At 44.9% G+C, this 23450-nt stretch overlaps 1 protein-coding gene across 3 annotated transcripts in view; it reads left to right on the top strand.

Moving 5' to 3' along the window:
• MEGF11 (multiple EGF like domains 11) overlaps window positions 1–23450 on the top strand; it is a 269339-nt gene that overhangs the window by 86723 nt on the left and 159166 nt on the right. For all 3 annotated transcript variants that reach the window (XM_027688734.1, XM_027688733.1, XM_027688735.1), the window contains one exon: window positions 14269–14361. In XM_027688734.1, the coding sequence (XP_027544535.1) occupies window positions 14269–14361 (93 nt within the window). The remainder of the gene's footprint in view (window positions 1–14268; window positions 14362–23450) is intronic.

Raw genomic sequence — 23450 nt, 5'->3', positions numbered from 1 at the left:
GGTGCTGGTGCTCTCTGTGAGAGCCTCACTGTTCCATTATTCAAGTACAGCGTTCTGTACATCAATAATGCAACCTAAATGAAGGGAATGCTAGAGCAGGACACAGATACTTCCTATCAGGGGACATCCTTTTTCTCTGTCTGATTTGGGATGTATGAGAGCAGGAAAATGGTGTGGAAGGCCATTCTTCCTATAGTTATTAATTATAGAATCGAAATGGCAGCTTTGAAATGTCTCCTTTTCTGTGTCCCGGAGATGACTCCATACATCTTTTCCCAGTGAAGAACATAGGGAAGATTATTTGGATCCTGTGTTCCCATGGGAAACCGAGCAGGAACAGGCTTTTGCTTGCTCGTGCTGAGCATTTTGGGAGGCAGGTGTGTGTGTTGGGCAGGGAGAGGGGGACCCTCTGAAAAGCAGGTCAGTTCATTTTGTGGCACAGAGTGAAGCCACCGGGTGAATATTCAGCCTAAAGATACTGCAGAGACCTCTTTGATGGGAAGGTGAAGCAGCCAGTACTCATCTCCCATCCCTCATTTTATATTTGCAGTCAGTGGTTGGGTGCTGATGGATTTGCAAAGATGGTGGTGAGGAGCAGGAATGAAATAAGGGAAGGACTCCTGGACGCAAGTGCAGGAGAAGGAGGAGAAACAAAATATTCGTAGAAAAGAATGAAAATAGCACAAAGTCAAAAAGGAGGGTATGCTGAAGCTGTATAATGTCTCAGGGGGCTTAATAAATATCAGAGGAAAAATTATGCAAGCATTATAGTTGGAAAAAGATTTAGACTGTTCCTAGTGTGGCAGAAAAAAGCTTTTCTGGCTGCTTTGGGCAGTGTCAGTTGGATCAGTATAAAAGCACACTGGGAATGTAGATACAGAAGGAGGCCCTGGCCCAGAGTACTCACAGTATTCCTGCTAATGGCCTGGATGGCTGGAAGCTCCAGCAGGATCACAAAAAAAGGCCCAAGAACCATAAGTGTCACTCATTGTTGAATTCAAGGAGAGCCATGCAAGGTTCACTCCGTTAATTTGCCCACTTCTAGCAGAGTCAGGCTGGGCCCAGCTGCTGTGAGTCAGATCCACCAGGTCTGGCTGGGCATCTTCAGTCGCCTCGTCCTCACTTCCACATCTCCTTTAGTGTCCCAGTGCCCTTTGCAAACCCTTCTGCTGCTGGGATGCCCCTCAGGGTGGTTCCTGCCCTGATCTCTTGTGGCCTAGAGGGCACTGCTGCTATTCCATGATGGCTTTGGGGTTCAGTCCTTCTGATCTGCTGGGATCCACTGCCTGGTGAAAACAAGGCCCTGTGCATCCCACAGAAGGCTGTTTTTGAGGACACAGACATACAGGCCATTTGCCATTTGTACAATTATGAAAACAAAAAATTCCACGAGATCTTTCCCTCCAAAAGAGTTTTCGTCCATGAGTAGTCCAGGCATGTGGTGAACTGGGTTAACTTATTGAATCAATAGGGGCAGAAAGAAGACAGATGTGTGAAATTAAACATGTTTAATTGAAGTCAGAATCACAGAATGGTTTGGTTGGAAGGGACCTTAAAGATCAGCTTGTTCCAACCCCCAAATTGCTTTCTTAACCACTCCTTTACATCCCTCTCCCATTCATAGATTTATTTCTCTTGTGCTCTAAAGAAGTTTTAAAGCCCAGGAGAAAATGAGACAGAGCTCAGAGAGGAAAAGAAGTTACTTAAATCGAGGTGGCCTTTAGAAAGAGCTTCTGATGTACCTACAAAATCTGAGACAGCATCTCTTTCTGCTTCTTTTCTGTGTTCCCCTGGCTGTGTGTTCCCCTCCCCAGTTCACACGCTAGCTCTGGATGTCTGGGAGGGTTCCATTATAAGGCAGGTTCCTTCTTGACTGGAAATAAAGAGCTACTGCAACCTGTGCCAGGTGTAAGCTCCAGTCACCCCCTTCCTCATTTCTAGGCATCTTACAGATTGAAAATGTGAATAAAGATGAATCAGAATCACCCCCAGAACGTCTGAAGTACCTGCAGCAGAATGATGGCACAGCACAGGGCGTGGGTTAACCCCAATGCCTGCTCACTCACAGACCCACACTCCTGCTCCCTTGGCCTGCTGGGATGGGAGAGGAGGAAAGGAGTGTAAAAGAAGGAAAACTTGTGGATCAAGGTGAAAAAAATGTGAATGAGCATGAGGAGCAGAGAAAGCCTCGATGATGTGCACACACTGCTCAGCAGGAGCTGGAATACCAGGAAAATGAACTCCAGCCCAGGCAACCCAGGCCATCCAGCCACGCTGCAGTTAATAAAACACTCATCAATATGATCCTCATGAAATCTCCTGATGGGTTTTTTTTTGTCTTTCCACCTCTTAGTTTCAGTGGTGGCAGGGGAGTGCTTGGGAAGCTGGAGCGAGCCACTCTTTGCAAATGTTTTTCCCTCAGTTCCGAGCCTTGGAAAGGCTGAACCGGCGCTGGCAGGAGCTGGCAGGGCTGGCTGGGGGTTTGTGGGCCTTGCTCTGCCCCCTCAGCTCTCACAGCCATTTATAGCACGGCCCTGGATGCCCAAAATCCGTCAACCTGTGCAGGCAGGAGGAGGCACTTGGCTACCTGGGTGCACTTACTTCCAGCTCAGCTGCTCCCCAGCTCCTCCGGCGCAGGAATGAGAGTGGCTGGAAGCATTTGGCAGGTGGAATTTGGCCCAAAGTGTTCAGTGCTTTCAGTATCTTCCTGTGCAGAATGTACATTTCTTTTCTGGGAACTTTTGGAACGCTTGTCTGTAATTATCCCATCCTTTTAGCACTCCCTCTCCTAACAATGCTGGTGGAATTCACACTGGGAATGCCACGTGAGCCTGATGTATGAAATACCATTCCAGGCACGTGGTGTGATCCAGGAGTTGGACTCCAACAATCCCTGTGGTTCCCTTCCAGTTTCTGTGATTCCATGATTCTGTTAAACCACTGTGTTTATTGATGCTGGTTTCTCAAATGCTGGGGGATACCTGGGAGTGGCTTTAGTGGCTGGGAATTTAGAGAGGTTGTCATTCCCTTTGTTCCAAATTAACTTGGTTTTGTGTGGCATGTACTCCGTGTCTTGTGGTAGGATAAATTATTCCATGGATTTCCAATTGCTTGTGCAGCTGCATCCATTTCTGAGGGAGATGTGAGAGCCTATAAAAATCAGCCAGTTACTCTGTGGCTTAATGCAAACAGACAGGACCTGTTAGGAAAGGAGTCCTGAAAATTCATAGAAAGCAATCACATGTTAAAATATAAAGTACTTACAACTCTGAAGCATAAATCATTTAGAGCAAAGTGTAAAAATATTAAGATGTCAAATTGTGCAGCAGATCACTTTGTGATTTTAGAAAAGAAGCAACTTCTTCCTGTTGAACCTCACCTCTCAGCTTGGCTGAGAACTGTGGATACAAACCATTTCTGAGGAGTGTTCACACCCCAGCAATAATAAATGATCTGCAGATTGAGCTCATACAATCCCAAAGGTTTGGGTTGGAAGGGACCTTAAAGCCCATCCAGTGCCACCCCCTGCCATGGGCAGGGACACCTTCCACTAGCCCAGGTTGCTCCAGCCTGGCCTTGGACACTTCCAGGGATGGGGCAGCCACAACTCGGGGCAACCTGTGCCAGGGCCTCCCCACCCTCCCAGGGAAGGATTCCTTCCCAATATCCCACCCCAATATCCCAGCCCTCTGGCACTTTGAGTTGTGCTTTCATGTGGATGTCCCAACCCCTGAAGCTTTACATGGCAAAGCACCTTCCTGAGCCATTGGCAGGAGTCACTTCAGTGGAGTGGGAGACAGGGAAGGGAATCTGCAGGAAATCTTCACAGGGCAAGGGACAAAAAGAGTGTGAGGGGGTAAAACGGGTGGCAGGAGTGAACTGAAGATTCCCAGAGTGCCCACCATGGAAATGTTGTGTTTGCAGTAGAGTCAGTGGGTACATCAGTGCTCGTTGTGGTTCCCTGATTGTTCTCAGTGACAGAAGGTGCTCTTGGCTGGAAAAGCATCTGTGAACACTTCATTCTCAGGGTCAGAGCTCTCCTAACCAGCCATGAATCCTTCCTTTAGAACCTGGTGTGCTTGGAACTGTTTATCCAGACGTTCCTTTTTTTCTCTCTGTTACAGGATTATAGCTTTCCACTTCAGATTTGGGTATTCTTGCACATAGTTTCCATTTTAATAAAGGGTTTTTAAGGCTCCCCAGGGAAATTTTTCATGCAGCTTCAGTCTATTGCAGATTTGATCACAAAACATTTTTGAATAATTTATCTTAAGCTCAGTATTTCTAACATAGGTTTCACTTTTGGAAACCTCACTTTCTCTGATGCAGTAAGTCAAGAGGTATTTTCAATCTATTTAATCCCAAAGCTTTCCTTCTTTTTATCAAGATTTTTTCCTTTCTGAATACTACAATTTACTTTTCTCACTGTAATGCCCTGAAATCCATGTGCAAAACCACTAGAAAATGGCCTTACTTGGAAAAGCTTACACTGTAAGTATGTAAATCGAGTCAAATAAGGAGATTTTCTCTGATTAAAAGCAAAAAACCGTATATGAAACATGTTATTAGGAGGCTTGCAAAGAAATTAAACCTGGTGTTCAGTGTAGACCTTGGGATTTGCTGTCACACACCTGCATTCCCAGGTGCCACGTTTTAGGAAACATCCAGTTTAAATAGAATTCCTTTTAAAAGCATTATTGAAAGAATCCAGAATGATCTTTTGAGCAAGCACTGCAGATCCTGTGTCCCATTTCCCTTGTCATAAAGAGCAGCCATCTTCAAGAGCTTCTGGTAACATAGGGAAAAGGTCTTATTTCCAGCTCCCATCTTTTATCTGCAGGCCACTGTGTGAATCCCAGGAATTGGACAGGATCTTTTACCACATGTCATTAGCAGAAAGTTTCTCTAGGCATTAGAAATCAAGAAATTGGGCTCGATCCTAAATCAGCTGAACTTCTGCAATCTGAAGTTGGTGACAGAAAGTTTAAATGAGAATCAGCCCCGTAATGATATAAAAAATTGCTTCCTGTGTTGTCTTTTTTGCAGTTCTTTTCAGAAAGCTGCTCTGAAACACGTTGCTGTGGTTCCTTTTGAAATGGGAGAAAAGGGAAGGGAGCCTGCATTTAAATATTCCATCCCCAGCACCGTCAGTGCAGCTCAGACAGGAACGTGCTCTTCAAACAGAGCCTGTCCTTGGTTTCATTGGGGTCACCTTCACTTGCATCTTGATTTGAAATGAAATCTGAGATGTGCTGGCCCTCTGGGGCCCGTGCCTGCCCTCAAGGACAGCTCTGCCTTTGGAAAGTTGTCCATATTCATCCTATTTTGGTGAGAAACAAAGGAAGGATTGTTGTCAGATTGACTGGATGAATTTTGGAATAGGAATGAAGAAGGATTTTGTTTGAGACATCAATAGTTTACTCAATTTGCTGCAGGACTAAAAGTTTTCTGGGAGAATCGGTGTAATTTAGTTTTATTAAGTGTTGCATTGCTCAGCAAAGATAACCAGAAGTGTCCTGCAGCCCAGATGGCTTCATCTGTCTACTTTTGATCTTTTAGAAACAACATTTTGGATGCCCCCATCCTCACTCTATCACACAGCACATACTCTGTACCTATGAAAATCAATCAGCAGTGGAGCCGTGTCATTTACTGTCAGAAAATAGAATTTTCTTGGCATGAGATCCACAATTCAGGGCTAGTCAGTAATCAGAGCACCACGGACATGTAGCAGGGCTACCAGATGCAGAGATAAATATTTCACTGGAACAGCAATATGATGGAATTTGTACACAAAGAAATTCTCTCAGTGCCCTGAGTGTGCAACCTGTAGCAAAATAAGCAAGGGCTGTGATTTTGAGGTGATTTACAGATACAAATGTTTCAAACGATAAATGGGGTTTTTTTCTGATTTTCTTTGGCATTATCCTCTGTGCTCCCTCTATCTCTGCTTAAATCAAACAGCTGCTCAGCCAGGGTTGGAACCTGTAAATTGTTGGGCTCTGTGAGTGCTGCAGTCACAGCAAGAAAGCAGAGGTGGCTGTGCCATGAAGCAAAGCACAGGAATGTACCAGAGAAATTCCTGTAGAGAGGCTCACTGGGCTGGAAATGCCATCCCCCAGCTGAGGAGCTTCCCACAGTCCTGCCCCAGCTCTGCCCTGTCCATCTGTCACTCAGTTCTCACCTTCCTCACCTGCAGGGCAGTGGATGTCCCTCCAGTCTTTTTGAGGTGGAAATGTTTGCTTCTGATTTACCACTTGTAGCCAATTCCTAACTCTGTCCTTCACCCCTGGCAGCTCAATTCCCACAACTCCCAGGGGTGCTCCAACTCCAGACAACGATCCCTGGAGTGGAGAACAGGCATTCCCAGCAATCTCTGGAGTGTGGTGTGATACCACTTGCCCTCACAGGTGGTTTGGTAGCTCAGGCTATGCTTGATCTTCTTCTGGGAGGTCTGGCTGCTGCTCCACGTGTTGGCAGGAAAGCTGAAAGGACCAGGGATCTTCTGCTCTATTCCCAGCCTGTCAAGACTTTCATTCCCCCAGGCAACAACAACAAAAAAAATCCCCTGAAGAACAGAATGATTGGGAAGAACTTCCTCTGGTTTTGGCACAGGAGAATGGCTTCTTCCCTCTTCTCTTCTCAAAAAACCTGGAGCTTCCTGCAGGCAAATCCTATTTGACTGCGTTTAGTTTTGGTGGAGTGAGGTCTGCTGGGCCCTGTACAGAGAGAATGAAAGACAGTGCCAAGAGGAGATGTTGATATTTCTGCATTACTTAGAAGAAGATCGTGCTGCCCTTTCTAAAGGTGCCACATAAAGCACAATTTGCAGGCAAATTGTCATTAAGTTTGTTGGTTGGATGAATCAAGGTCCAGTGGAAAATTAACCAGCGAAAATGTATTTTCTACAAATTGCTGTAAAGAGTTGGTCGATTTACCAAAGTGGAAGGAGTAGACAGAGGACACAGGAGGGGAAAAGCTTTCCTGGGTCATAGATCCTTCTCTGCTGATTCAGGATCTCCCTTAACCTCATTAACAGTTTGAACTGGTGCTAATGATTGTTTTGAACCCGGCAGTGAGGCAATGGGAAATCGTTTACCAGGAAAACTGAAATGCTGAAATTATCCCACAGAATAATATCACATCAGAACATTGATCAGCAGAATTGATCTCAGCATAACCCTTCCCTCTCAACATGGCAGAACGCAATGATTATTTCTAGTTGAAGCAGTGGCAGAAAATGAATAAAATCAGTTCCAGGCCTTAAGAGATCAACAATTATCAATATTTAGCGGATCCCCAGTGAGTTCTCTGGGAGCTCAGATTCACTTTCTGTGGTGGCAGTGAGAAAGACTGAGCCTTAAAAATCGCTAAGTGATTTGGGAATGTGACTTCCCTTGGAGCGGTCAGGATTTCACCTGAAGGAGGAGTTTCTCTCTTTGCCCCACAGAGCGCAGGTTTTGTGGCTCCTGATCCTCGGGAGCACTGAGGGTGAGCAGGATCCCTGTGTGGACTGACATCCCTGCCCTTGGGCTGAGGCCTCTCCTTAGTGTGACTTTAGTCATGAGGCTGCTGAGATCAGGCCTTAGGCAGTCTTTGTCTTTCCTGCAGGATTTGCCTGGTTCTTAAACTCAACTCCCTCCTGCCTTTGCACACATTGCTCTTGCCAGAGCTGGGCTGGGACTTTATCTCCAGGCTGAGGGATTAGTGTTGCTTTTCCCAGCCCTGTGACTGTCCACATTGCAGGGCAGATGCACTTGAGCGCTCAGAGTGCCACAGTGCCTTCCCACCGTCCCCTTTTGTGCTCTGCAGCCCTGCAGAGCTCTCGTTCCTCTCCCAGCCGAAGGTGCAGCCCCCTGACCCAGCCCTGCTCTCTGAGTTTGCTGTCACGTGTTTGCTCAGACATCGTTAACTGCTCAGCACTGTCTCCCATCCCCTCTCTCCACCAGAGCAGATGAAACCAATGGGGCATCAAACTGCCACAAAGAGTCTGTTAAATGTGTGATTCCAATCGACCTCTCCTCTTGCAGCTCTGACCTTCTCCTCTGTCGCTGTCACTGTCACTGTTTCGTGGTCACTCGGGCAATGCCGTTCCTGTCTCAGGGATGTGCTGCTCCACCTCAGCTGTTCCTCAGAACCAACCTGACTCTGATTCCAAACTGTGCTCCACCAGTCTGGCAATTCTCAGAGCTTGTAGAAAAAGTGACAGTCTCTTCCCTGCCCTGCCCCCCGGCACAGTTTGCTTCCCTATCCCCTCCCTAGGGAAAGGCCCACAGCAATGGATTGGAACATGGACCAAATAAGATTCTCGTCAGTGCCAGCTCCTCCAGTGACCACTAAACTGTGGCCATTCCTTCTGGGAGGGCCCTGAGAGTCTGAATCACTGGGATCTGGCTGGAATTATTCCTGGACCTGTAAACTAGCCCATGTCACAAGCCTGGGACACTCAGTCATGGCAGGAATGTGGGAGACCCTGTATTCACCTCATTAGTCATCAGAACCCCAGGTTGCTATTTATGTACTGATAGAAAGGTAAACTAAACTATCATAGATTTTATGCTTATTAACAAATCTTTACCTCCTAGCAGATTGATACAGGAATTTACTGGTGTTCTGTCAATGATGGCACTGATATGTGTCAGATTCTGCTCCTGGGAGAAGACAAAAATCCTCAAAATGTGTCTCCACAATTCTTTTACTTCAGACATTCTCAAGTCATTTCTGGCTTGGCCTAATCCCTGAGCTCTGGCTGGGTGTCAGGAGTGAGGATAACACACCCTGGAGCAGATCAATACCTCACTGAGGCCATGGGCAAACACTCCCCATGGCCCAGGTGACAAGAAAGACCATTGATCCTGTTCTGATTGCATTGATGCGGAGTCTCTAGTTCCAAATCTGCAAAAAAAGGGATGGAATTGCACCTACAGGAAAAGAAGCTGATCTTGTGACCCATTGCTGTTACCTGATCTGCATCAGTCTCATCTTTCCTTTGCTCACATTGATCTCCTTGGGTTTGTATTTTTTCGCTGGTACTTTCATGGGAAGATGAAAAAGAGGGGTTGCCATGCTCTGAAACAATGAATTCCTCAAAGCCTGAGCAGGCTTTGAGATCTCTTCATCCTTGAAAGTTGCTAAACCTTGCATGAAAGTGCTTTCCAAGGTGATAAATTAATGGATGTATCCTTAGTGATGACCACAGAAATAGGCATTAGGCAATGCAAAGAACTATTATCCCACTTCATTGGAAGAGTCATCCAGGAAACCATCAAATCATCTGCATTCCTGAGGGAAATCAGTGATTTAGAGAGGGAGTCTTCTGTTCCACAAATAAGCAATAATCTAAGAGTGAGGAAAACCTACCTGGATGCATTAGCTGTGGTCATCTTTCTTCTGCTCTCACACCTCCCTTCCCTGAGCACAGTCGGAGAGAATCCAGCCAAAAGCTGACTCCAGGCTTATCTAATGAAGCTGATATTGTAGACTCAGCACAGCCTGGATCCAGGCCAGTACATTAAGAAGGAAACACCAGAGAGGCCCTGAGTGAACAGATTCCTAATGGATAAGGAGCAAGAATCTTTTTCATCTGTTTTCATCTGCTTTGACCTCGCTGCATTATCTGAAACCACTGGCCATGAGATAACGGCTGCTTCACCTGGCAAAATTCTTCTTTCCCCCAAAGTGGCACAAGGGGCTGGGGGAACGTGTTAAAATGGCCCAAATTGTTTCAGGGACACATATTAAACATTGAAGGAAAACATCACTTTTCCCCATTAAATTTCTGATATGTTTAGTCCAGCAGCTCTCAAGCACGGGGCAAACTGGTGAGATGAGCTGAAGTTAAAATACCAGCAAGATGAAAGAAAAAATGCAGATTTACCTCTGGTTAACAGCAAGTAAATGAAACTGGTCAGAGTTTGTGTGAGATCACTGTATTGTGAAGACAAACTGGCAGAGACTGCCTGAGGCAGGGCAGAGAAAAGACAAGTATTTTGGAGCAATGTCCTTGTGCCACATGTGCGGTCACAACAACCAGGTCATTCTGTGCAGTTCCAGGCGAGTGCCTGAATTTCTCATTGTGTCTCACAGTAGCATCCATATCCATTTAGCAATGTTTTCCATTATTATAATGTATCTACACTTATGTGTGCTTTCCATCACCTCCTGGCTGCACTGCCATCCCTGGGCACAAAGCTCACGGAGCCCAGGAACCTCCAGAGCATCCGGAACGCTCAAGCAGGGCTCTCCAGCAGCTATGCTGCCATGGGGGAGGGCAGCTCATGGAGCCTGTTTTCTGCTCTCTGCTCTGGGTCCCTTTACACTTTGTAGTTGTCCTGGTCTTTGGAAGATATTTTGCCTGCCTGGCACAGCAGAGTGGGAGGCAGATGGAAGTTGCTGGGTCGGTGGCTGTGAACTCCCCCAGGTCCCCAGGGCCACTGCAGATGTCACCACAGCCACTGAAAGCACAAGTTGTGTTGCTTGTCACTCTGTCTTTTGTGAGAGAAACACACAAGTTATATTTTTGGACAAGGTAACAAAACTTTCCCAAGCTAATTCACTCCATACTTATTCCCCCAGGATGAAACTCTTCCCTAAATGCACTTTGACCTCTAGGAAGGAAGCTGGGAATGTGATTGTGAGGTACCAGAGGTCAGTGTGGTGATGTGCAGGGTATCACAGTGTATAACCCCTGCAACACCCCAGTTTGGGTCCATACAGAGGAGTGCAGCCCCAAGGAAGGCAGAGCAGCTCCAGTTTTGTCTGGGATAAACTCCCTGTGGTGCCCTCAGCTGAAGGAACTCTGCAGTGGAAGTGTTCTCTCAGTTCTGCTGCACTGAGCAGTGTTCTCCTCCAGAGCGTTATCCTGGCTGTGTCACACCTCTGTGGAGAGGAGACTCAGGGAAAGCATTTCAGATATCGAAATTCGAGTTCTGGACAACAATTAAAAAATCAGTGCTAGCGTTGGAGAAACCTGGGCGGCCACTTCAGGTGGGAGCAGAGTTTAATCTTCAGGTCTGTTTCCCTGGGGATTGACCTTATATGTTAAAAAAAGCCCCGTGTGTAATTATAAAGTAAGTGATAAGCATCAAATGAGTTGTTGCAGAACCCTTTTGTTGCCTTTATTGCATGATAAGGAGCAGTGGCCGTGTAACCTTGAATATGGGCAAATAACTCATGCTGAACACATTGCCACAGAGATGGCATTTTGGCAGGGCTTTGATCTGGGTCATTTTATTACCGGGCTGAATCAAACGACAACCTGATGTTAAACTCCCGCCAGGAATGTTAATGATGCCCTGATCAATGAGGGGCTGGAGAAGTGGTCCAGGGAAAATGCAGACACGAGATGTCTGGAATTCCAAAGGTTGGAGTGCTGGGGCTGCTGCACTGGCAGGAATTATGTTCCTTGCATCGCTCCAAGTTTGCTTTACTCCAGGGGCCTTTGGCTGAGTGTTGGATGGGACGGTGTCAGAAAGTATATATACTTATCTTTATTTTTCTTGACCTTTATGTGCAAGTAATTTTTATAGTTCCATTAACTAGTAAGATCATTTGCAAACCCCTGAGCAAAGTGTATTACGAAGAATGCCTTGGGGACCATTGTGTCCTATTATGTTGAATGTTAATAGAATGAAAAATTAATTTAAACTCTAAAGACTAGAGCAAGGCAAGACTTCCCTTTTATAGGAGAAATTCAAAATTTTATTTGCCGTGGTAAAACTTTAGAGTTGTACCCTAATATGACCTTTATAGGCCTGATTTGAATCAGGCAGTGCAGGAGTCTGATTATTTGCCTCCCTAAATACAATTATTTATGTCCAAGTTTCTCCTTTTAAAAAAAAAGGGGGGATTCTGTGACCCCCACATGGGATTAGTCACTGGTGAGCTCACAGCTGCTTGTTTAGCCAGTTAATCAACCAGAGATCAGAGAACCCACAGTTCTAATGAGTGTCTTTACCCTATTTAACTCTTGAATTGCTCATTAAACATTGTCATCTTCAGCTATGCAGGACTTCAAAACACCTGAAAACAAAGACACAGCTCCTTATAGTATATTTTTATTATTGTCCATGTCACTGAATGAGGATAGAATGAGGAATTCTATCTCGAGTCTTCCTTCTAAGTCTCACTGCACTTTTCCCATGGGACTGAAGCACTTCTGTCCACAGATGAGTGATCAAGTAAACTTTATTAGCCTAATTATTTATTATTCTTCCATATTTATGTTAACATAGTTAAGGTGTGATATGTCCCTGTGGAAATCAATTAAATTTAGGCCAGTAATGAGGAGGAGTTTTGTTATTTGGGAGGACCAAAAAACTAGTCCACCATCAACCTTCTGGCTGACAAATTTTGCCTTGAGCTCAGAACCAGCCTCGTTAAAAGGATAAAAATGTCACACATTTTACATGTAAGAATGATTTATTATTGTAAATAATACCCAGCCATTTTCCAATGATGCAGGGAGGTGTGTATATTTTATTGGAAAATCCTGTTTTTCCAATATCCTGCCTTGAATTCCATGTTACAGCTGTAGACTGGGATGCCTCCCTGTCTTCAGAAAGCCTATCTGGAGTAAAATAAATGCCCAAAAGATTAGGACAATTAGTGACTGGAGAATTAGCCATGAATATTTCATGCCCACTGCAATACTGTCTAAACACAAGATATGAAATGAGAATAAATTGCATTTTTGACATGCAGCAAACGTGGGAAGGAAGTGACTAATTTAGAAGGATCTTGCAGTGGGTTTAACGAGACAACATTCCAATTACTGCTCACGTGGGATCTGGTGGATGAAGAGCAGGAGGATTTGTCCCACGGGATTCTTCAAAGTTCACCTGTGGTTTGAGGCTGGATTTCAGTATTTTGTGAGCAGCTTCGTGGGCATGATCTGCAATGACCCAAACACAGACCAGGCAGCAAAATGTTTCCGTGAGCTTTGATTGCAGCCCGAGGGCAGGGCCAAGGTGGGATCCAGGGTGGGAGTCCAGGTGGAATGTCAGAGGGAGGAGGAATCATTCCAAGGGACGAGACATTGGTGCGGAGCTTTTGGCCCAGGAGGTCCCTGGGAACTCACAGAGTGTTTCACCTGCAGGCCCAGGGCACTTTCCAGGAGGTTTTGTGGCTGATTTCAGGTGGTTTGGGTGGTTCTACCTCGTGTCCAGCACAGCAACTCAGAGCTACTCCCCAGACCAGCTTTGCTGGCCTTGCTTTAGACAGCAATGAATTAATCTTTGTCTGGGGATGAGTCTTTTGTAGTCCAGCTCTTGGTTAAGTGAACACAATGCCCACGTTTCCCATCTGCTGTAAAAACACAGCATACACAAATGTAGGTTATATAGGACATAAATCATATATATATGAGATCTCTATTAAATATATGTATATATATTTTATTATAGTGACCTCATTGCAGCTGCATCATATTCATTAATAACTCCTGCACGTTAGTCTAGGTGGCAATGATGTGTTCCAGCTTAACCATCCAACCTCAATCTCTGGCTCCCTGAGTTTTTGACAATGTCCTGAGCAGTAAAATGGTAACAAGGTGCAGAGCAGTAAAGTCCAGCCTTTAAAGCAGTTATTCAGTGCTGTCCAAGTTTTTAGGATGTGCTGGGCACAAAGGCACACGCTGGGAACTGAAACAGCAAAGGAGGAGGGAATTATTTAAACTATGAGCTGCTTCTCAGGCAGTTTGTCTTAGTTTGAACCTTGAGGATCCTGAACTCTCAATAATCCACCAGTGAACAAGTGAGATGAGAACACTGTGGTCATGGAAAACTGGATGACCTTGAAAAGACAGGACTGCACTTACAGCTACTGCATCATGTAGTAAAATTATTTACTTTCCTCGAGCTATTTTTTACTATTTTGGGTCTTTTTAATCTTTCAAGACTGAGCTTCATTTTATCTTAGGGACAGTCACAACTTGAGTGTGATGTAAGAAGCTGCTGTTCTGTAATATAATAAAAAGTGTCAGTTTGATAAAAACTTTATTATGGAGCAAAACTGCTAAGCAAAGGAATTTCTGGTGTTGGAGTTTTTCCTTACAAAGGGCTGAAGTGACAAATGAATTTATTGCTGTCAAGAGACCTATGTTTTGTTTTGGTCACTTAGCAATAATTAAATCTTGGGAGTAATTATTCTTTTGTGCATGTGTTTGCTTTGTTTATTATTTTTAAACCAAACATTACTCTCTAAGGCACAGTTTAGGGTATGTTTAGCAACCACTTAAGATGTTTACAATGCTGTTGTTTCCTTTAACAGCTCTGTGCACGGAGGAGTGTGTGCATGGAAGGTGTGTCTCTCCTGACACGTGTCACTGTGAACCAGGATGGGGAGGCACTGATTGCTCCAGTGGTGAGTAAACATTACCAAAATGTGATAAAGATACGTGTTGCTGTGAAAAAACAGGCCTTATAAAGCAGTGGTCTTAGAACTTGGATGCTTTAAGTGGAAAAATGAATTTTGTCTGTTATTTTGTAATAATTGATATTGTTGGGGGGGTTGGAATGAGATGATCTTTAAGGTCCCTTCCAACCCAAACCATTCTGGGATTCCATGAATATGTGATAATGTCCTTTCCTAGGATAATGACTTCGGCCTTTTGTGATTGTTTTTTACAAAGAAATGTGAAATGCAGTGGAAGATGCTCTTAATGCTTTTGGTTATTGGGATACCAGTACAGATAATAGAGCTGTATTATGAATTTTTTTATCTCTTAAATCTTTAATACAACACATTCTTCATGAAATACCCTGTGGAGTGTTGGAGCCCTTTGGAAAGCCCTCTCTCCTCATAGAATCCTTGTCCTGGTAAGCCAGTGGGAGTTTTGCCATTGACTTTCCAGGCAGCCCTGGATTGCCTTGCAATCCATACCTCAGATCCATACTGCAGGAGTTAGGGAAGCACCTTTTGCAAGGGAATTAATCCACACTTTTCAATTCTTCCAGCTGGTGAAGCTGTGTTTGTTAAACTCCCTTAATTGGCAGCGGTGAGTTCAGGGCTCTGTGGTTGGTTCCTGTGGAATGGAACAGGCAGCACAAACATCTGAGCTCTGATGTAACACAGGCCCGATACCTTATTGACATAAAAGAAATAAGCTTGTTAAATGAAGTCAATTTGTGCATCAGGCAAGTAAATAAAGGTACACGGGGAGAGATGCTGTGACATGAAGCTGAATGGACGTTTCATTTTGTGTTTACTTCCTCCCTTTCTCCCAAATTGATTGAGATCTTGAGAAAAAAGCGTAATTAGCAGGCAAAAAGGTAACAGAAAAGAGATCTATAGAGGGAGGTGTTAGAAGGGAATGAGAGTTAAATGTGACAGAGGAGGAACCTCTGCAGAGGCTGAAGGCAGTGGGGCAGCTCTGGTCAGGTTTTGTCTGCGGCTCTGGGATGTCCCTCAGGCACAGCAGGAAAGGCAGCAGGGAGGAGTGGGGAGGGAGGAGCTGTTGCCATCCCTGGAAGTGTCCAAGGCCAGGCTGGACGGGACTTGGAGCAACCTGGGCTAGTGGAAGGTGTCCCTGTCCATGGCAGGGGGTGGCACTGGATGGGCTTTAAGGTCCATTCCAACCCAAACCATTCTGGGATTCTGCGATTCTAAGGATGGAACAAAGGCTGTGCTTTGGGGTTTGAAGCAAGCTTTTGGGATTACCTGGCATGCAGACAAGGGAAAAATTGGGCAGCATAACTTACTAAATATTCATCTCTAACAATATATTAAAAAAGAAAAATAGTACCTTAAATGGTGAGATGATTGTAAAGATTCTCAGGAACTCATTTAGTCTTTTGATTAGTCTCAGTATCAGATATATTTAACCTACCAGTCAGTATTTGTACAGTGCACGTGCACTTACAGAAGTTAAAAATAATGTTAAAAATAAACACTGTCGCAATATGGACACACACATATAGATTTATACACACAGAGTCACAAACTCTCCATTCTGGGTGAAGATGAAAGGAAAGGATGAGATGTCAAGTGATCTCAGACTGGTCCCATGGGCTAAAACTACCCAGTGACTCTTATTAAATTGCCCTAATCTTGCAAGTGGAGATAAAAGAAAAAGAAGGTTTTTGCTATATTGAATATTTAGCTTTTTAAAGTAATTAGGAATATTAAAGCAGTGACAATGATGGAGATAGAAACATTATTCATAACTTTTATTTCCGTGCTGGGCACCGATCCAGGGCTTTTCATTTATGAGGTTTCAGCGGTGGAAAGGGAAGCGTTGGCCAATTCCTAAATTAAATATGCCCTGCTAACTTCTATAAATGATAGCCCAGGATTAGCTTCAAAATTTAAGCTTTCATTTTATTAATATAATTAGTGTGTTTGCTGGCCTATAGTGCCCATTGTCTCTCATTCCATTTGTTATACACTGGGCAACATGTGTTCCTGGCCCGAGGGCTGATCCCACAAGCACTTCCCAGTTTGATGCTTGGAGGAGTGAATGGCCTCATGGAAGTCAGCTTTTAGTGCACACTAGAAATTTGGGTGACTGGCCTCTTTATTGTTAGGGGACTTTGTTCAAATCAAAAGGTTTAAATCAGGAGATCTCAGTGGAATGCAGTGCATTGTTACTCCAGGTATTTCCAAGGAAGAAGAGAGAAGTGGGAGCTTTGCCTATATGAGGTTAACCAGGTTTTTCAGACCCATGATCCATGTTTTGAGTCATGTCTTACTGTTATCCAGTCAGAATGTGGAAAACATTTTTCACTTCTAGTGGAATAATCTATCACCTACTTGGAATAATCTGTGCCTACTTTCTTCCTGTTACTGCTTCAATGTTGTGCAGCTACTCTGAAGGTCACGTGTTTGCAGTGCCAAATGTGATTTGGGATGTTCCCTCAGGGCTAAACCAGAGCTGTTGGCTGAATGGTGCCACCCCAAACCCGTGGGGCTCTAGAACTTCCCTGTGTGGTCCTCAGTCCCGGGGATTTTGTGCAGTCACAGGCATATTGCTTTTCATGTTGGCTGTTTGAAGCAATTTCACTGGGGAAGGGATCGCCAGCCAAAACACTCCCTTTAAATTTAGAAAATCTCCCAGGAGCTGGAATGGTTTCCTGGATGATCTCTCCTGAAAGCAAAGCAACGCTGAGAAGTGGAGCCTCCCTGACACTGGGGGTCGTGTGTTGTCATTTACTGGAGAAGATCTAAGGCCACTCACTCTTGCTGAGATGCTATTTCAACAAGACCATTATAACTTTCTAAAAGTTATTTATAACTTCCACTGGATTTGATGGGTGAAATTCAACCATAAGCAGAGCTCCAGCACAAGGTCCAAGTGTCACTTCAGAACCAGAAGTATGTTTTTATTATTTCGGTGTGCCTGTGACAGGAGAGGGTCTGGATCCTGACCCTGAGCCCTGATTTCCCACGGGGAGGCAAGGCTTTGGTGTTAATGCAGTTTCCCAGCATTATCATTCTCCCCTGGCTAAAATATTCTCAGTTAAATGTTTGGAATAGTTACAGCTACAGCCTGTAGCCATGCAAACAATTTAATCATCTTGCTCAGCCTTGGTGTCGTGCTTTCCTAGAGCTCAGCCTGTAAGACAACATTCACCAAACTTGCTTTTCAGTGCAGCTTTCCAGTGGCTGCTCACGGTACGTGTTAGAGTTCATCTGTTGTCAAGGTTAAAATAACTTCAGATGAATTGCTAAACAATTACAAAAACCCCAGTGCCATATTCAGCTCTGCATGTCTCTGTACCTGTGTTTTACTGCATGCTGGTGTACATCTGTCCATGCCCACAGGCCTAGCCTTCATTTCATGCTATAAAGCTGCAATATATTAGGCTTGATTACCATAACAATAAAAAGAGAAGTAATGAGGTATTAACTAAAGAAGCTCTTGAATGAAATGTTTTCAGCGTTTTAATGATGCCAAAAACTGAAAGGAAAAGTCTATAAAAAAACCCCAACCATACCTTTCCCTTGCCTTTTAACTTGTTTTGTTAAAATCATGCCTGTTTTGTCCATGCAGTCTGCACTGTTGTTTTGTTTAAATACAAAGCAAAATTGCAAATGCTCTGTGTGAACTTACCTGCTCACCTGTCCAATTATTTCAAAGCAATTAACTTCAAACAGTTGAAGTTCTGGTAGGAATATAATTGCCTGTTGGTGGTTACCTGGCCTCTTCTGGGCCTTGCTAACAGCCATCTGTATTTGCAGGCCTTTAGGCCCCAATCCAGCAAGGATTTTCTGCTTATCCTTAACTTAATAAATGATTAGAACTTTTCATTTGCTCTAGATTAAGTGTTTAGGACATTGTTGAGTTAGTTTTGAAGAAACAGCTAAAAAAGACCTCAGTGAAATCTAAATAAGCCTCTCACAGAATTCATCAGACCTGTGAGGAATAAAGTGGTCTTTCTTTCAGGATGTTAATCAGGCAATATTTTTGAAGGCTATTTTGACTCTCATGAGCATTTTTCATTGTGGGGAAGATCACAGAAATCTTTCTGCTTAACAGAGGGTTCACAGAGCAGGGGGCAACGGGTAGGATAAAGAAAGTTCAGAGCAAGAGCCCTGAACTAAAAGGAAGAAGCTTCCAAAAATTGTGTGTGCCGGGTTGAGAAATGTCAAAATGAACAAACACAGAAGTTGTAATGCAAAAATGGAGTGGTTTTCAAAGTGTTTGCTTTGCTAATAGTTTTGGGGAGAAAATATAGTACTTGCCCAAAGTGTAATTAAAGAGCTGTTGTCACAATAATGCCAAGCCATGGTTGTTGTTGCTGTGTCACCCAGGGCAGAGGGATGGTGGTGTTGCTGTCTGGCACAGCCTGGATACATATGGATAACATAGTTCTCCTCGGAAAAGATGTTTTGTACAAACTGGGAGCGAGCAGCTATTTCATCTTTCTCTCTTTGTCAAAAATAGCCAAGGTCATTTCAACAGGCAGGTGTAACATCCCAGCAGGATCACTTGTGAGGGCCCAGCCCTGGAGCAGCTGGATGCTGCAGCCTGAGCCTCCTGATGAATGAGAACGGCAGGGCCGGGGCTGAGTCTGGAGGGGCTGTTTGACAAGCTGTGCAAAGCAACAGCACAGCTCCCAGGAGGAAATGGAGTGGTTTAAAGGGAGGCTGTGGTGGTTTCCAGGCTTGATTTTTGGCATCCATGTTCTCAAAATTCTTTGAACTATTTTTGGAGAAATGCAGTTCAAAGGAAAGAGTCCTGGGTTTTGAGTACAGGCTCAAACAAAATTCAGCCTAATGTGAGAGACTGATCTGCCAGACTCATTACTCGATTTTTCATCCTCAGGTTTTTAGGATAGGATTGGCTGGGAAACCGCCAGTGTCCACCAAAGAGGGGCAAAGGTACAAAACCTCTGCTGTTCTGAACTGTTAGTGGGCCACAGGGACATCTGTTCATGGTCCTTGCCTGGGAATTTGTCTGTGTGTGGGTTTGTATCTCAGTGACTGTGTATCCAAGTGCCAGATGAGGTGACAGAACCAGGTGTGATGTTCCTTTTTCCCCCACAGCCCCCGTATTTCATTTGTCATTCCAGCTGTTGAGTGTAGATGCTGTTTCTAAAGATCTGTTTGAAGCTGTTAAACTTCAATTGCGATCCAGTCTTAATTATTGCTTTGGCTGAAACAGAATTTCATATCCATAGCATGTGGACTTCAAAGTTTTAATACACTTTTCATTTAAGCCAAGCTCAAATTACAGCTTAATTTTGATGTGATTTGCAGACTGGGTGACAACTGCGTCATGCAAAGAGATGCAAATGTGTAAAAACAAGCTCCAGTGAGGCTCATACGAGGATTTCTCCGTAGCAATTACAGAGTGGAGTTGATTTCTACCTCTCTCGGCTCTAACAATTTGCTCTTCCTTAAACTTAAAAAACCCCCACCCATCTCCCTTCAATCACTGCTGAACTGGTGGAATCAGGTAAACAGCTTGTGTTTAATTTTTGCCTCTGCTGGATGTTGGGCCCACGCACCGGGGCCTGGGCCCTGGGTTCCATGTGGGAACAGTCCCTGTGGCAGCAGCTCTTCCCGGGCCCAGCCCACGCAGGACAGGCTGTGACAGGAGTGAAGAGTAAACACAAGCTGCTGTGCAGTGCTGTGGGAGCACAGCAGCATGGCCTGCCTGTATTTTTACACACATAACTTGGCTGCTTTCAACCGGGCTAATCCATCATTTTTCATCCGGTGGGAATGTTGTGTCTCTTGCTGAAGCTCTTAATATCTGCCCAGCCATTTGTGGCTGCCTCTCCTCACTCTGGGAGGGATATGGATCCTCTCAGCTTCCAGGAGTTAACCACTTTGGAGGTGCTGCAAGCTTGTGGAAAGGTGCAGGAGTCATGTTACCCAGGGCATTTCCCACAGGAACAGGGCTGAGCAAAGGGCAACAGTTCATTCTGGAAAAGGAAAAGTAGACCCAAGATTTACTTTGGGAAGAAACTGCTCTCTGTACTTCCATGTGATTCACTGATGATGAATAGATCAGCTGCCAGTTGTTCTAAGCTTGTACTAAAGTGAGTGAAAAATAGAAATTCAGCACCTTGTGTCCTTTCACTTTTCACCTTCATCTTCCCTGTCAGAGTCTGGGAGAGTTCTTCCCCCCTAAATCTAAATCTGGTTGTGCCTGAAGCCAAGGTAGTCACAGATCATTTCCCCAGCAGTCCCAGAACCCTCTGGGACTTCCTCTTTTGGATGATTTTGAAGAGTCAGTTTTGCTGACCTGACTCCATCTGCTCCAGTCCCTGGAGTTCTGTCTTCCAGCTCTGGCCTTGCTCTCAAGGCTTGATCCAGCCTTGTACTTCATGCATATCAATAGTCCTTTTAAAGTCAATAAGGAACAACCTTATTTAAGTTAGATAGATGCTTAAGCCATCATCTGAATGGGAACTTGAGAGATGGGGTGGAAATCAGGTTGGTGAGGATCAATTTTAGGGACCAGGAGTTACTGAGTATCATCCAGGCTGAGCACAGACCTGGCTTTAGGGCTCACAGCTACGAAACGGGAGGTGAGAGGACAGGTAAGGACCAGGGACCACCTGGGCATGTCACCTCACATTGACCCACTCTGCAGCCCCTGGAGAGCTGTACACGAGCTGGAAATTCTGTGTTCCGTGGCACCAAACTGTTGGGCAGTTCTATGTGCTGAGTATCTCTGCAATATCAGTCTGAATTCCTGCTGAAATCAGTAAGGGAAGCTGTGGGCACACTTGTGTATAAAGCCCTGCTGGCTGCCTGTCACCAGGGCAGCATGTCAGGGGCTGATGCTTCAGAAGGGAGTGTGAAAAGGCATTTAGATTTTGGAGCAGAGAGCTGGGTGTGAAGCCTTGGGAGCTGACAGGGTTATCTAGGGAGGTTCTGTCCCACAGCAGGAGCAGCGTGTTGCTGAGGTGTGTGTGACTGAGTCCTCCCTCCCACAGCAGAGCCCTCTGAGCCTGGAGCACACCTTTCACACCTGGGAGTGCACTTCAGGGTGTAACTGTTCCCTTATGTGGGGAATGGCTCCACGGTTGACTAAAACTTTTCCCTTTCAGGATAACTTTCAGTAAATGAAACCATGGTTACAAGTATTGAATGGGCTAAACACATCCCCATGCAGGTTTGTGTGGTTATGCAAGGGGGAATTTGGCTCCCAGACATCTTTTTTGGCTGCCAAACTGGTGAGAGCAGAGCAGACTTCACAGAGAGGCAGCACATGTGTGACGAGTTGTTAGTTTTATTAATTTGACTGAGGGTTTTCTCACTTTAGAGTAATAGCTATAAAAAAAAAGAACCCACTAAAATATCCTTTTTAATGAACTGAACTGTTAATGCTGAATTTCATCGCTGGAGCATCTTACAATAATGTGGCTCTAAATGTGCACTACACAAATGAACAGACTTTAGATCAATTTAAAAGTACCATTGGTATAATTTTATGGCCTGGTCACTAAGAGCTGTCAGAGAAAAGAGCAAAATTTCCTCTCTCAGAGCATAGGCAAAAATCTCAGCTGTGGACACCCACTCAAAAATATTTCTGGGATTTTTGCCTGCTAAAAACAGGGGGAAAAAGTATAGTGGTCCTTGGAAAAGCTTCTAAACCACTTGTCTCTGTGTTAGGCATGGTGAGGTATTCCAAGGAATGCTTGGAGAGGGCAGAGCTCAGCTCATTGTTCAACACTAAGGAATCAGAAAATCCCCTGGGAGCTGTTCCAGGCACCTGAAGCTGGAGAAGCCTCAGGCCTGCTCTGACTTTTTCTGGGTTGTGAATAACTGTCTCCAAAGACGTGTACTCCGACTGGGAAAGGCCTTCATGCCCCATCCAGTGGTCTGAGGATTTTTCAGAAGCTGCTGTTCCTCCCAGTTACAACACTATCATCTGGGCAGTCTTCAAAGATTGAAATCAAAAAGGGAAACCAAAGGTCTCATTCAAAAATTAGGCTTGAAATCTCCCTTTAGGCCTCCAGCAGCTAAAATTTGCTAGACAATGACAGATATTCGTCACCCAGTGTTGGACACAAGCCTTGCTGTGTGTGGACACCCCAGAGCTGAGGCACAGCCAGGAAATCATTCCAGCAGCACCAGTGATGTGCCCAGGCCTGGGGGCCAAGGTTGCAGGGAGAAGGTGTGTGGATACACAGCTTCTTTGCTTAGATGTAAATCCCAGCATCTACATACAAAGATGCTCTTATACTGTAGTTCAGAACAGAGCAGCTGGGTGTATTTGAGTGTATTTTAGCTGTGCCTTGGCTGCTGCCCTGAACAGTCCCCATCCCTGGTGCCCCCTCCCCTCCCACCCTGCCGCCGCCCCGGTGCTCAGCGTGGGCAGTGTCTGCGCCAAAGGGAAGTGTTTTACACGCTGGGATTTGTCCTCAGGCTTCAGCCCGATTTTGTGGGAACTCAGCTAAGCCCCCACAGGGTGGGGAGTCCTTATTTCTTCCTGATTCCCGTGGGAGTTGAGTATATTTGTCACATGGATTGACTGGGCCCGTGTCGCAGCTGAAAAGGGACGGCAAACCGTGGTGGGCTGGGAAGAGCTCAGCCATCAATTAATATCCTTGCTAGAGATGAGTGAGGAGCTGATGTACAGCTGGCCCTGGTGTCTTGGGTGGGTTGCAGTTAAAATACAGCCTGGAGGCAGCTTTACTAACTTTAGAGATGTGATGAGCAGATCTGCAGGGGACTACACAGAAGTGATGCAAAATGGCAGTTTAAAATGAGAGGAATGAGAGTTCCTCCATTGTCTGATGGGGATATGGCAGTGGATTGAATCATTCTGCTATTTATTGGTTTTAAAGTTCTTTTTGTGTCAATAAAATACTTGTGTATGAATAAGAGATCTCTTTCAGAGCAAAAGCTGGAGATGAGTGTGCCATTATACAGGTAACACTCCTTGGGCTTTCTCCTCAGCAGAGCCTTACAGTCACTTGCATTTCTAGTAGCTTCTCCATGCAAGAGCAGGCCATGATGATCTTAAATCACTCTGTGCCAAATGGGAAAGT

This window comes from Neopelma chrysocephalum, unplaced genomic scaffold, assembly GCF_003984885.1.
Source record: "Neopelma chrysocephalum unplaced genomic scaffold, ASM398488v2 Primary Assembly neopelma1_75, whole genome shotgun sequence".
Taxonomy (NCBI): Eukaryota; Metazoa; Chordata; class Aves; order Passeriformes; family Pipridae; genus Neopelma; species Neopelma chrysocephalum.
The sequence above is the reverse complement of the archived record's forward strand: the minus strand, read 5'-3'. Positions and strand labels throughout refer to the sequence as shown.